The following is a 13,310-nucleotide window of genomic DNA, read 5'->3' as shown; positions in this document are numbered from 1 at the left end:
TGGGAACCCAGAGGGCAGGACGTGGGTGTTCCGGCCCCCTCCTCCACTGTCCGTGTCCCCATCCACCCAGCCCTCCAGATCCCACCCTGACCCCTTCTTGGCCAGCCCACCAGCAAGTCCCTCCACAGTGGGCTCTGAAGCTCCGTGTGGACTCACCCTGCCCCAAGACCTCCCATGTTTAGGGGAAGTCATTTCCGGATTGGCTGAACTTCACAATTCCTCTAATGTTTAGAGTTAGAAATTATTATATTGTAATAATAATTATTATTATTTCTAATTCGAGGCATTTCAGGGAAACATAATCTTCAACCAATCAGGAAGCACCTTTTTTTTAAAGTTTTTCTTTTGATGGGAACTGCCTTATTACTTATTTTATTCTTTCCTTTTTTAAAAAAAATATTTTTGAGGGGGGAGGTAATTAGATTTCCTTTATTTTATTTTGGGGGAGGTCATTCCTGCCGAACGACCTGAGTTCTCATGGGCGACGGGTGGGGATCTGGGGCGGGTGCTGGTGTCGACCCCCCGATCCCACACTCGCCAGCTCGGGGCCACTGTTTGGGGTTTATCCGTGCACCCCAGAGCTCATTCCTCATACATCTCATTCTCCATAGGAACCCCCTCCCTGCACCTTGAATTACTTTTATTCATACCCTAGAGATATTGTAACAGCACTAAAGAATGTCACTGGTCCTATAGAATCACACAGGTTTCCAAAGACAGATCAGAAATTGAAAAAAGAGAAAAAGAAAAAAAGCCAATGCAGGTTAAAAGTTGAAGGTGTTGAATACTACTTTGGTCGAATGATTAGGACCTTCCGGGGTCTTAATACGTCCCGGGCACCTTTCCCGGGCCACCTCCTCCAGAAAGCACCTCACGTCTCACATGAACAGAAAGCACGAAGCTGCAGGGGCAGAGGGCAGAGAGGGCTTGCCTGGGGCTGACGGGCACTGGGCATCTTTCTGGGGCGATGATACCGTTCTAAGGCTGCACGTTGTTGGCTCCGGGACCTCCACAAATGTGCTGAAAGTCGCCGAACCGTACAGTTCAGATGGGTGCCTGCTGTGGTTTGTAAATAATGCTGCAATTAAACTGTGACATGATGAGCCTTGGGGACATGATGCTCAGTGAAACCAACCCATCACAGAAGGACAAATCCTGTGTGACTGCACTTCCAGGAGGTCCCTGGGGGAATCAAATCCACAGAGACAGAAAGTAGGAGGGTGGGGGCTGGGAGGGGCTGGGGAGTGAGTGTTTCGCGGGGCAGAGACTCAGTTTGGGAAGATGAGAAAGTCCTGGAGAGAACGGTGGTGATGGCTGCACGATAATGTGAATGTACTTAATACCCCTGAACTGTGCAGTTAACAATGGTGGAGATGGTCAATTTTATGTTACAGATATTTTACCACAATTAAAAAAAAAAAATCGGGAAGGGTGGGGAAAAAAAAAAAACCCAAAACAACAGCTGCAGTGGGAACATTGGCTTCCTCCGTACTTAGCAGTTCGGGACCGTTTCCAGCTTTGGGGGAGGCGTTTTGTCTACACTGATGTCTTCATGTGGCAATTTGCAAGGAACCACAGGTTTTGAGCCTGGGTGTTTTCAAATAGGCTGACGTGAAGAGAGTGATATGATGAAACACACGCGTGGGAAACGTGCGTGTGTGTGTGCGCGCACACAGACGTGTGCAGGCATGTACGGGTATGTGTGTATGTGTGAGTGTGTTTGCTCTTGTATGTAAACCTAGCGTTTGCCGTCATGGGACTATTTTTACATACATTCTCAGCATCCGAGCTTTTAACAGAGCCCACCCGACAAATCGATTCCACCGCACGCCCCCGCCCGCGTTCCGCTGCCCGGTGCTCGCACCGGGTGCTCAGAGCAGCCAGATTCCGCAGTCACTGAAGCTCCAGGGGGCTGGTGGTTCCGGCGTGAGATGGGGGGCGTCTTTGGAAGGGAGGGGGGTCTCAGAAAATGCAGAGAGAAGGGCGTTTGCCCTCTGCACTGGAATAACTCATGGACGTGTTTCTCTTTGTGGCGCCCTGTCCCCACACCCTTGCAAGAGCCAAATCACACCACCCACATCTTTTCTTTTTTTTAATCTCTATTTAAGTACACACATATCCTTACGGGAGAGTTACCTGGTCAACACATTGAGCAACTGTGTGGGGAAAACACACACACACATACACACACACACACACCCCATTATTAAAATGGAAACAGGAGCAAAAAGTCCAGCCGTGGAGTTTTCAGGTTATCAGACAGACCCCTCGGACAGACTAATGGTCACCCCGCTTCCGCATGGAAATTCCCAGCAATTCGAAAGATGCTGTTGGACCCCCCCCCCCCAGTCACTTCAGCGGAACTGGGGGCCCCCAGGACGCAGACCTAATGGCTGGCCGACCGGCCACACAACCAAGTAGTGCTGACAGTGGTGGCAAAACTCGGACCTTGGCTGGCGGGGCCGTGCGGCCCGTGACCGGACGGCCGCAGGGACGTGACGCCCGCCGGCGGAGGCGGTTGCGCACGAGGCCGGCTCCCGCTGAATCCAGGCGGCAACACATCTTCACGCTGCAGCAGAGAAAGGCTCCGTGAGGGTGGTTTGAGGTTTTTCACAGCTTTGTAGCATCAGACGCCGGAGGCCCACACCCGGAGCGTGGGTGCGGGCGGCTCAACGGCTCAGGGTTTCCGCCCCCAGGCTGCTGCCAACTCAGCTTGGCTTTCTAGGGTTCGGCTTTGGGACAGTCGGGAAGAGCGGGCCATGGCACACCCTCCGTGGACGATGGGGGTCCCGAACACCAGCTTTCTTCCTGTCCCTGGCCTGGGAGGCTGGGCTCTTTTCTTAGGGGCGTGTCCAGCCGTCTCTCCGAAGGCTCTGGAGGGTGTCTCTCGCCTCCCTGCAAACACGTGGAGGGGGACGGAGGGGACCCCTAGGCTGCTCCTCTAAGCCAAAGGGTTGGATCCACAAAGCACCGCCCCCTCCCAGCCCCGCCCAGAGCCGGCATTGGGCACAAGGCTGCCTGCAATCACCCAGCCAGGGGCCAGAGTCACGGCCTCAGAATTTCAGTGTCTGTGTCCTGGGGCAGCGGTAACAAATGACCCCAAGGTAGGGGCTTAAGACCACAGGCACCCATCCTCCCCTGGTCCTGGAGACCAGACGTCTGAGGTCAAGGTGTCCCAGGGCTGCGCTCCCTGCCGAGGCTCCAGGGGAGGGTCCCTCCTGCCTCTTCCAGCTTCTGGGGGCTCCAGGTGTCCATCCCTGGGCTGGTGGCCGCCTCCCTCCCGTCTCTGCCTCCGTCTCCACGGGGCGTCTCCTCTGTGTCTGTGTCTCTTCTGTCTCTTCTAAGGTCACTGTCCTTGGATGCAGGGCCACACCAATGCCATAGGTCACACTGCGAGGTTGCGGGCAGACATGGATTCTGGGGGGACACCGTTCACCCCAGTGCACGTGTCTTCCTACTTCCAAAGCAGTGATGGCGGGCCAGGCATCCCCAGAACATCAGCTCCTGATCTCCACCATCATTTCTGACCCACAGTGGGGGGGGGGGGTCCTGCCCCACGGCCACTCCAGCTGGAGGTCCCAGAGACCCCGCCCTCTGGCCCCTCGCAGGTCTCACCTTATACGCTGCAGGGCTGTTTTCACTTCCAAGGGAGCCCTGAACCCAATTCTGTGTGTCTCCTTGTGACGTACAAAGTTCCCGAAACGTTGTTTCAGGCAAATCCCAGCCTGCCAAGAACGTGCCTCCCAAGAATGCCCTGGGGGCTGGGCCCCTCCTTTTCCCAAAGCAGCCCACGTATGGGGGCTGCACAGGTGCATCCGGGTGCTGACCAGGCCAGCGGGCCCTCCTGTGGCCTGTTTGGTCAGTGCCTGGTCCCCAAAGGATCTCACCGGTCAGGCCAGCTCCGACCCCAGCAGCAACCCCAGAGCCCAGGAGGACTTGCCGTGGCCTGGGGCTCTCAGCTGGGATGGGGGAGCCACAGAACAGGCCGGAGGGGGCCCCAAGGCGAGCTGTACCCCAAACATGTCAGGGAGCCTCAACACTCATTGTCCTTAGCAATGTCTCACCCACCCAGAGACCCTCGGTCAGGGTGGCCTGATCCACACCTCCTGGCCCAATCTCCTTCCCCTCTGGGGGTTCCCACTTGTGGACACTTAGGTAGAAACTGACCCTCGAAGGCCCAGAGTGACCGAGTGCTCTGGAAGCCCCCCTGTTTGCTTGGCTCTTGGGGGGACCAGGTGATGTCGGGGGGGACCTGTGAACCCCAGGAGGATGGTGGGGGCTGAAGGTGCCTGTCCAAGGTCATCTGGCTGAATCCCAGCTCCCAGAGTGACCAAGGCCGAATTGACCACGAGGTTGGGGGGCTCCATGAGGCTAGGGGAGCAGAGGGGCCCTCACACCCCAGCACAGGGAGTGGGCAGGCAGCCAGGCTACTGGGATGTTGAGGGCCCCAGGAGGACGTAGCTGGGCTGGCCAGTCACCCACTCGACCACAAAGTGGGGGCGGCCTGTGCGACGGCGGTGGAGGAAGGGAGGGAGGAGGGCTGGAAGGAAGGAAGGATGGAGGGGAGGATGGAGGGGGATGGGCGGGGGATGGAGGGGAGGATGGAGGGGAGATGGACGGGAGGATGGAGGGGGGATGGGGGATGGAGGGGGGATGAGGGGATGGACAGGAGGATGGAGGGGAGATGGACGGGGAGATGGAGGGGAGGATGGAGGGGAGGATAGAGGAGGGGATGGACGGGGAATGGAGGGGAGGGTGGACAGGGGGATGGAGGGGAGGATGGAGGGGAAGATGGGGTCCACCGCCGTCTGCCCGCTGCCCCAGAGGCGCCCGGCTCAGAACACGCTCTCCTGCCTCTGGAAGCAGGGCCGGCCGGCCGCCTCGGGCCCGTCGGCTTGGGCACTGGCCACGGAGCGCGCCGACAGCGTCCGCGCGGAGAAGAGGCTGTCCCGGCGTGCGGTGTCCAGGCTGTCGGCGGGCAGCGGCCCGTAGCCCAGGTAGTCCCGCAGCCGCAGCTGGAACTCGTGCGAGGCGAAGTAGTAGACGAAGGGGTCCAGGCAGTTGTTCAGGCAGCTCAGGCAGAGCGTGAGCTTGTACACGTGGTAATAGCTGTGGCCCAGGAACAGGCGGCTGACCATGTGCACGAGCAGCACGAAGTTGTTGGGCGCGAAGCAGGTGACGAAGGCCAGCAGCACCACGGCGGCCAGCCCCACGGCGCGCCGCCTCTGGCCCTGGCCCTCCGGGTGCTCGGGCGTCCGCAGCAGCGTGAGGATGGTGGCCGTGTAGCAGGCCACGGTGACCACGAAGGGGATGAGGAAGAGCACGATGAACAGCGTGAAGAGGAAGACGGCCCACGTGGCCACGCTGGGCAGCATGGTGGACTTGAGCACGTCGAAGCAGGTGACGATGCCGAGCGCGTGCACCGTGTACGTCAGGTCAGTGCGGGCCAGCGGGGACAGGGCGGCCAGCAGCAGCAGCCACGTGCCGGCGCAGGCGGCCACGGCGTAGCGGCGGCGGCGCCAGGCCACGGAGGCCAGCGGGTAGACGACGCCCAGGAAGCGGTCCACGCTGATGCAGGTCATGGTGAGGATGGAGGAGTACATGTTGGCGTAGAAGGCCACGGTCACCACGTTGCACAGCAGCTCCCCGAACACCCAGTGGTTGCCGTTGCAGTGGTAGTAGATCTGGAACGGGAGCACGCTGGCCAGCATCAGGTCCGTGACGCTCAGGTTGATCATGAAGATGACCGACGGCGTCTTGGGGCCGATGTGCCGGCACAGCACCCACAGGGAGAACAGGTTCCCGGGGATGCTGACCAGCGCCACCAGCGAGTACACCACGGGCAGGACCACTGCGATGGCCGGGTCCCGCAGCATCAGGAGGGTGGCGTTGTCCGGACGCGACATGTTCATGTCCATCTTGGCGCCGGTGCCGGGGGCTCCGGGGGGCTGAGCTGCAAGGCAAAGGGGTGGCACCGGGGGTGAGAGGGGTGGAACCCACTCCGAGAGGGGGCTGGCCTGCGCCCTGGCTTCCCTCCCTCCTGTTCCCTCTTCACTCCCTCTCCCGTATCCCAGACCCCATAGATGCTAAATCCTGAAGGCCCCCATCACACACAGAAGCAGAAGCAACAATTTAAAAATACCCACCAGAGTCTTCCCAGGGTCCCGACCCAGGATGGGGGTTAGGACACCTGCCCTTCTACCCTGGACTGCACTTGGAAGCACAGGGAGTGTGCTGCAATGCCCGGTGCACCAGCTTCAATACTGGGGCCATGAGGATGGAGGGGAGTGCGACGGAGGAGGTCCAAGGTTACAAAGGAACCAAAGGGACTGACCCTCTTTCCAAGCTGCAAAGTAGCTTCTCTGAGCCCTGGTTTCCTCACCGGCACACGTGGTGTTTAAGTCAGGATCCCAAGACCTTGGGGCTGTGCTGGGTGTCTCTGGCGGCCACCCCAGCCAGACGGGGGTGCTGTGCCACCGGCATTGGGGTCCCAGCACTTTGATTACTGTCACCCTGTGCCTGGCCTCTGGGCTTCTACCTGTAACACCTCACCCCCCACCAACAGCCCAGCTCTGCTCCCTTCCACATCTGGGGCCCCATTCCCATAGCACCCATGGGGAGCTGCTTATTTGGGACAGAGAGGGGATGTTGGGGTCCATGAGACACCTCCCCTGTCTCCTCCCTCCCTCCTGCCTCCCCCGCAGTGGGCTTTTCTGTGACGGATTTGGATCCCCTATTATAACAGCATCCGTAGCCTCAGCAGGACGTGCAAACCAGAAAGGGGGTTGCAAGTGGGCTGGGATCACGTCCCCAACCTCCAAAGACGAGCAGATCCCCTGCTTGGCCCCCGCCCTGACAGGGGGGTCCTGGCAGCTCCCCAAGACCATGCAGTGAGTCCTCTGCTCCTCCACCAAAGGCCGCGCAGGTGCCTCCCCTGGGACGCTTCAAGCATCCATGGTTGGAGGGAACAGTGTCTGACGGTCGGTCACCTCAAGTCCTTGCTTCGAGACCCAGCGTCCCCACCGGACAACGACACACACGTCCCTGGCGTGGTTTTGAAACCCCAGCCTCCTGGGAAGTGCACAGAGTACAGGAAGCAGGACCCCGCGGTACTTCCCAGGACCGGCCGCCCATCCCGCTGCAAACCACGCGGAAGACAGAACAGCGGACAGGTGTCACCGTTGCCGTGGGCATGTGACACCTTTGTCCTTTCCTTGACTCCTGAATTAGATCCCGGAGCTGTCCCTGCACAGAGTGTGGGCAGTTTAGTGGCAGAGGAAGGATGCAAGCCGAATGTATATTATAGGAATGGGGGAAACTGCAAACTCTGGGAACTTCAGAACAGAAGTATTAGGGGTATTTACTTGGCTCACAGGTTTCTCTGAGCCTTTGTTCCCCCTCTTTGGTGGCCCAGATCGGGCCCCACCTGTGCAGTGTCTGTGAGCTGCTGCTGCCCGGTGCGGGCCCGGCTGGAGGTCCGGGCAGAGGAGGAGTGAGCGTGTCTGTCCTGGGCTCTGCCTGCCCGGGGTCCATCCCTGTGTGGTCAGCAGAGATTTTAAAAATCAGGCTTTAGCAGGGGAGGCTCTAGTTCAGTGTAAGCATGCATGTTTATCACACATGAGATCCTGGGTTCAATCCCCAGTGCTGCTTCTAAAAATAAATAAACCTAATTACCTCCCCCGCAAAAAAAAAAAAAAAAAAAAAAACCTAAACAAAATAAATAAAACATTAAACAAGCAAAATAAAAAGAGGGCTTTAATACTCGGTTGTACCTTTTGATAATTTCTGGTGGGTTCACCGAGACGGGCAGATGGAGAAACCCAAGTGGGGGTGATCTTCAAAATGTTGTCATCAGCCCCACAGAGATGAAAGTGTTCTGAAACTAGGCAGAGACGGCGCAGATGCCAAGTGCTGGTGAACTGCACACTTTGAAAGGGGTAATTTTATGTCGGGTGAACTTTGCCACAGTCAGAAAGAAAAAGAGAAAGAAAGGGAAAGAGATTTTCAAGAGAGAGAGAGAGAGGAAAGACAGAGACAGAGAGTTTCCCCATCATATTTATTTCTACTCCAGGTTTAAGGTTCTGACTTTGACTTGAACCTTTATTTTGGAGCAGTTTCAGGCTCACTGGAGAATGGCTAAGAGTGCCAATGGAGCGGGGGGTTCCCCGGACCCTCTGGCAGCTTCCCCTGGGGTGTCTTTGTCGGGCTAGGAAGTTGCTGTCTGCCTTTGCACATGTTTTTTTTGTAGGTTTGACTGAAGTCCACAAGCAGCTGACTTGAAGTAAAGACAATGTGCTGCCTATGATGGTGGGCCTCGTCCAATCCGGTGACGGTCTTAAGCTCAAACACTGAGGTTTCCCAGAGAAGAAGGAACTCTGCCTCCAGACGGCAGCGTCAGCTCCCACCTGGGTCTCCAGCCTGCCCACCGGCCCTGCAGATTGCAGACTCACCAGCCCCACAACCGTGGGAGCCACTTCCTTGAAATAAATTTCTTTTCATATGTCATATTTCACATTTGTGTATATGTATATGTGCAAATATATACACCTGTGTTTGTATACATGTGTGTACACGTATATTGAACTGCGCACATTCAACCTTAAGTCCTCAAGGAAAGTCATCATGCAAGAATGACACCTTTCTGACCTGGTCCACAGCATCTTCCCACATCTCAGCTATGTGCATATTTGCAGGAGGGACCCTGCGTGTTGGAGCCCGACACAGGGACAGGTGCCCAGCCCAGGGGTCCAGAGATGGGGGTCGGACTCCAGGCTCTGCTGCGAGGCTCCCCCGGGGACCCTGGGCGGGTCCCCAAGGGCTCTGTGAACTCTGAAGGGCAGGCTTGGAGCTCCCCGTCTGTTCCAGGCAGTGAAGGCACGCCACAAATGGAGCTTCCCAGCTGTGAATGAGGGCTGGAGAGCCGCCTACTCTTTCGCAGCTGGGTTTGGTTTTCCCGTTGCTGATAAAGCTCGGTGTGGACCCAGTGGGAGGCACCGCCGTGTGCAGGGACCGCCGACATCTATTGTCCTGAGCGCTCTACGGAAGCTCCTCTAGTGGGTTCTGAGCTGTCTCCTCCCACAGCTGGAACTTGAGATTTGCACTCCTGAACTTCTGTTTTTGCTGCTTCCCACACAGAGACATGTGCAGAGCTGACCACGCACCCTTCTCCTGATTGCCGGTCCCTCAGACCCACGGGGAGACGGTGTCAGCGTCCATAGGGGGTGAAGGGACCCCTGGGGCTGTGTGCACCCCAGCTCCCATGCACAAGGGGTCCAAGTTTCACTTTGTTGGTAATTTGTTATGTAAATGCAATTGAAAGGCAGCTCACTGTTCACTTCTTTTGCTTTTTTCCAGAGTCTGGGCGATGGCTTTGTCCCTTCATTTTATCTGTCCTGTATCTACCTGGATGATACCAGCTTTCTTTTTCTTTAAATGCTGGGAAAAGAGCTTTCACGCTTTAAGGCATGAAAAAATAGAAAGAGAGAAGGAGAGAAAGTGAAAGAAAGAAAGAGAGAAAGAGAAAAAAAGGAAAGAGGGAGGGAGAGAGGGAGGGGAGGAAGTTTGAAGAAAGAAAAATCACTGTTTTTTCCTCACTTTCAGAGATGGCGCCCGTGTTGGGCCATCTGACCTGGAGCCACGTGGGTGGGGACATCCGGCGGGGGTCAAGGATGCTGTAAAGTTGCCCAAGGGACCATCACGTGTGACGCCAAGTTGACAGTCCTCCCGGCACACCATGCTCCCTTACGGGGCGGTCTGCAAGCCAGGAAGAGAGTCTTCACCAGAATATGGCCTTGCAGACATCCTAAGCCCGGACTTCCAGCCTCCAGGACGAAAAATGAGAAACAAAAATGTGTGCTGCTTAAGCCGCCCTGCCCGGGGTGCTGCGTGTTAGCGCAGCCCGAGGCGACCAAGACAGCCGGCACACGGATGGCCTCCGGCCGTGGCTGCCGGCGCGTCTCACACGGGCAATTGGCCGGAGGTGCCGGGCCACACAAGTCCCAGTGGCTGGCCTGAATTCCGTGCACCAGGGGGTCAGAGTCCCTGTGCTGTTCCACGGTCCCCGCCGCCCTGCTGGCAGCTGGCGAGGCAGACGCTGCGTTTCATAGACGAGGACTCTGAGGCTCCAGGGGCCCACGTTGTATGTCGCTCAGAGCTCTGCCCCCAGGGTGCCCTCTGCTCCCGTCCCCACTGCAACTTGATTTGTCCCAACGGCCGTGAGCTGGGCGTGGGTTGTAACTGTCACGGGGGCGTCCAGCCCCGCACGTGTGTTAGCCGGAAACGTGGTCCCTGGGCTGCCGGGGAGGCCGGCATGAGGCCTTCAAAGCTTATCTGGATGTCAAGGCCCATCGCAAGCCTGACCTACTGTTTCTTCCTCTGTTGGAGACGTGCCATCTGTGGCCAGCATGTGCAGAAAGAGCTTCCTCAAACCCATTTAAAAATGGCCCCAAGTTTCACTTTGAGTGGGAAGTTTTCCACTCCGCTAAGCGCACGGCCAGGTGCGGATCCTGCAGTTTTCCGTGGGCCGGCCCCGCTCCCTGCGGCGGGCCATCTCGGCCCCCCCTCGGCTTCAGCAGCAAAAGGGACATGTCCTTGTTGGGGTCCCCATGGGTGCCACCCTGCCCGGCCCCGGCTGACCACGATAGCCTTTATGCTGATGGCCTCAGGCCGTGGCTGGAGGTACGTCTTCACACGCACGGGCCGGAGAGCTGCCAGTAATTTACAGGGCACAGGGAGCGACGGGGCAGGAGGCTGCCGGGTGTCCATGGAGGCGAGGGGTGGGGGGAAGTTGTCTGAGATGAGGGAGGGGTAGACAGCCCTGGAGGCAGAAAACGCATCTCCCTCCGATGGGATGGAGGTGCAGAGGAATTTGGAATTCCAGGGCAGGATCTGGGGAAACATTGTTCACATTTCTGCTCAAACAGCTACAAATGCACTGAGAAGTGCTGTGGTAACCTCCAGGGGGGCGCTTCAAAAGGGTGCAAATTTGCATAACACATGGCCGCCCCGGGGAGGGGAAGGTAGCAGGGGTTGCCGAAAGCCCATGTGGGTGGCGGGAGCCCCCCACCACCACCACCGGCAGCCTCTCCCTGCAGCCTTGAACTTGCTCCCGCCCACTGTGGCGCCCCCACCGGCTGCTTTCACCTGTGCCCCGGCCCGGCCCCGGCCCCGCCCCCTCCACCCCGCCACCTGCAGCCTCGTGGTGTCTGGCCCCCCAGGACGGCGGCGCCTGTCGGCTTGCCGAGCAGCTCGGGTGATTAATAAAGACCTCTCTAACAGACACCGACCGGCTTCTCTGAAACCCAAGGCGTTTGCGGTTTGGACCCGGAGCGGGGCGGGGTGGGCGGTGGGGGGAGGCACGGCAGGATGGAAATTTTATGAAACCAGCGAAAAACGGTCGCTGGTGGCCACCCGACGCTCTGCCAGGCGCTGGGTGAGCAGAGGTGGCTCTTGCAAAAGGCAGGCGGCTGGCAGGCTGCATCATTTTGTTGTGCAAGGAACTGCGTGCTCGGCGGGCAGATCTGAGAGCCGGTCCCCGCTCCTCACCTGTCGGGGCTGCTGTGTGCCCCGCCCCCGCCCGCCTGGCCCAGCTTGCTTCTTAACAGCTTTACTGACATACAATTGTCACATCATAGAGCCGCCACCACCGTGGAACGTGGACACTTCAGTGCTTTTCCATCTATTTGCAGATACGCAGTCACCCCCAAAGCGCCCCCATCGCGCGATCCTGGAATCTAAAAGATTCCGGCGTCTTTAAAAGAATTCCTGCACACCACGGCCGTCAGCCCACGCTCTCCCGCCTCCCCAGCCTGCGTGGACACACGTTTAAAAATTACATTAAAATTCACATATCCTACGATGCAAGGTGCATGTTCTCCAAGTGTTCCATTCATCATAACTATTTCTGGAAGATTTTCGGTATCCCTGAAGAAAAGCTGTTCCCATGAGCAGCCACTCCCCTCCCCGTCCCCCAGCCCCTGGCACCACGAACCCACTTTCTGTGTCTATGGAGTTGCCTGTTCTGGGCGTTTCCTGTAAATGGAATCACACCCTGTCTGTCCTTCTGTGTCTGCTTCTCTCACGGAGCATCTTGTGTCCAGGGTCCAGCCACGCTGCAGCCTGTGTCAGAGCGTCACTCCTTTTCCTGGCTGAGTAGTATTCCCCTCTGTGCACAGACCCCGTTCTGTTTATCCATGCATCCACGGACATGTGGGTTTTTCCCACCTTTTTGCTGTCATGAATCAAACCACTTATCACTTACACCCGGCCCGGGACCACTCCCCATCTGAAGCTGTGCGATGCTGAGATGCTGAGACGTTTGGTCCTTCTGTAAATGTTGAGATGCGTCTTACTCAAGTGGGGAGGTGACAAGGTAAACAGTCAACACCACCTGTGAGTCAGACGGGTGAGGGCTCCTTAGGGATCCCTGCTGCGTTTTTTGCATAATAACAGCCCGTGTTTCCTGAGTGCCCAGAGCTCAGTTCACAGTGGGGAAAAGAAGGTCCTGACCCCACCCCAGTCAGTGTGGCCTGGCCTCCCTTCTGGGCTGCATGAGTCTTGGTTCCACTCACGTTGTGGTGCTTTGCGAGGGCAGCCCTGGGAGACTCAGACACCCCCAAAGCTTTCCAGGACCACCGCCGCTCCAGAGAGCCGGTGATGTCGGACGCTCCACGCGGACGGTGCCTTGGTCTAAGCAGAATATTCAGTCGTGTTCAGACACACACGGGCCATTCCTCTCACACCCAGGGCCGCTCCCTCCCTAGAGACCGCACCCAGGACTCACCATGATGCAACCGAGCTAAAATAAACTCGCACGTGCCCAACGCAGGAAGTGCTGGGAAAACACAGGGCGTGTGGCCCCCACTCGGACCTCAGTGTCCTCGTCTGTCACATGGGGATTATTGACTCCTCCTCCGAGGCTTGCCACGGTTCCAAGTGACCCAATGATGGTGACGCCGGGGTGTAAACTGGGGTGTGACCATAAGAATTAAGTGCATCAGTGACTGGGGAGGGGGGTGTCCTGGGCAGTTTTGACAAGTGACCCCTAACTGGGTGGTTCAAAACAACAGAGATTCATCCTCCCCCCGTCCTGGAGGCCAGATGTCTGAGGTCAAGGTGTCCCAGGGCCGCGCTCCCTCCGGAGGCCCCAGGGGAGGGTCCCTCCTGCCTCTTCCAGCTTCTGGGGGCCCCAGGCGTCCATCCCTGGGCTGGTGGCCGCCTCCCTCCCGTCTCTGCCTCCGTCTCCACGTGGCGTCTCCTCTGTGTCTGCGTCTCTCCTCTTCTGTCTCTTCTGAGATCACTGTCCTTGGATG

General features: G+C 57.8%; 1 protein-coding gene across 3 annotated transcripts in view; it reads right to left on the bottom strand.

The window, feature by feature from the left end:
- Nucleotides 1-2,079: 2,079 nt before the first annotated feature.
- The window catches only part of LOC105103088 (P2Y receptor family member 8), a 45,988-nt gene continuing 34,757 nt past the window's right edge, over nucleotides 2,080-13,310 (bottom strand). For all 3 annotated transcript variants that reach the window (XM_064483474.1, XM_064483475.1, XM_064483476.1), the window contains exon 2: nucleotides 2,080-5,953. In XM_064483474.1, the coding sequence (XP_064339544.1) occupies nucleotides 4,836-5,918 (1,083 nt within the window). In that variant the 5' untranslated portion in view covers nucleotides 5,919-5,953 and the 3' untranslated portion in view covers nucleotides 2,080-4,835. The remainder of the gene's footprint in view (nucleotides 5,954-13,310) is intronic.

Source organism: Camelus dromedarius, chromosome Y, assembly GCF_036321535.1.
Source record: "Camelus dromedarius isolate mCamDro1 chromosome Y, mCamDro1.pat, whole genome shotgun sequence".
NCBI classification, from domain to species: domain Eukaryota; kingdom Metazoa; phylum Chordata; class Mammalia; order Artiodactyla; family Camelidae; genus Camelus; species Camelus dromedarius.
This window is presented reverse-complemented; position numbering and strand designations above follow the sequence as displayed.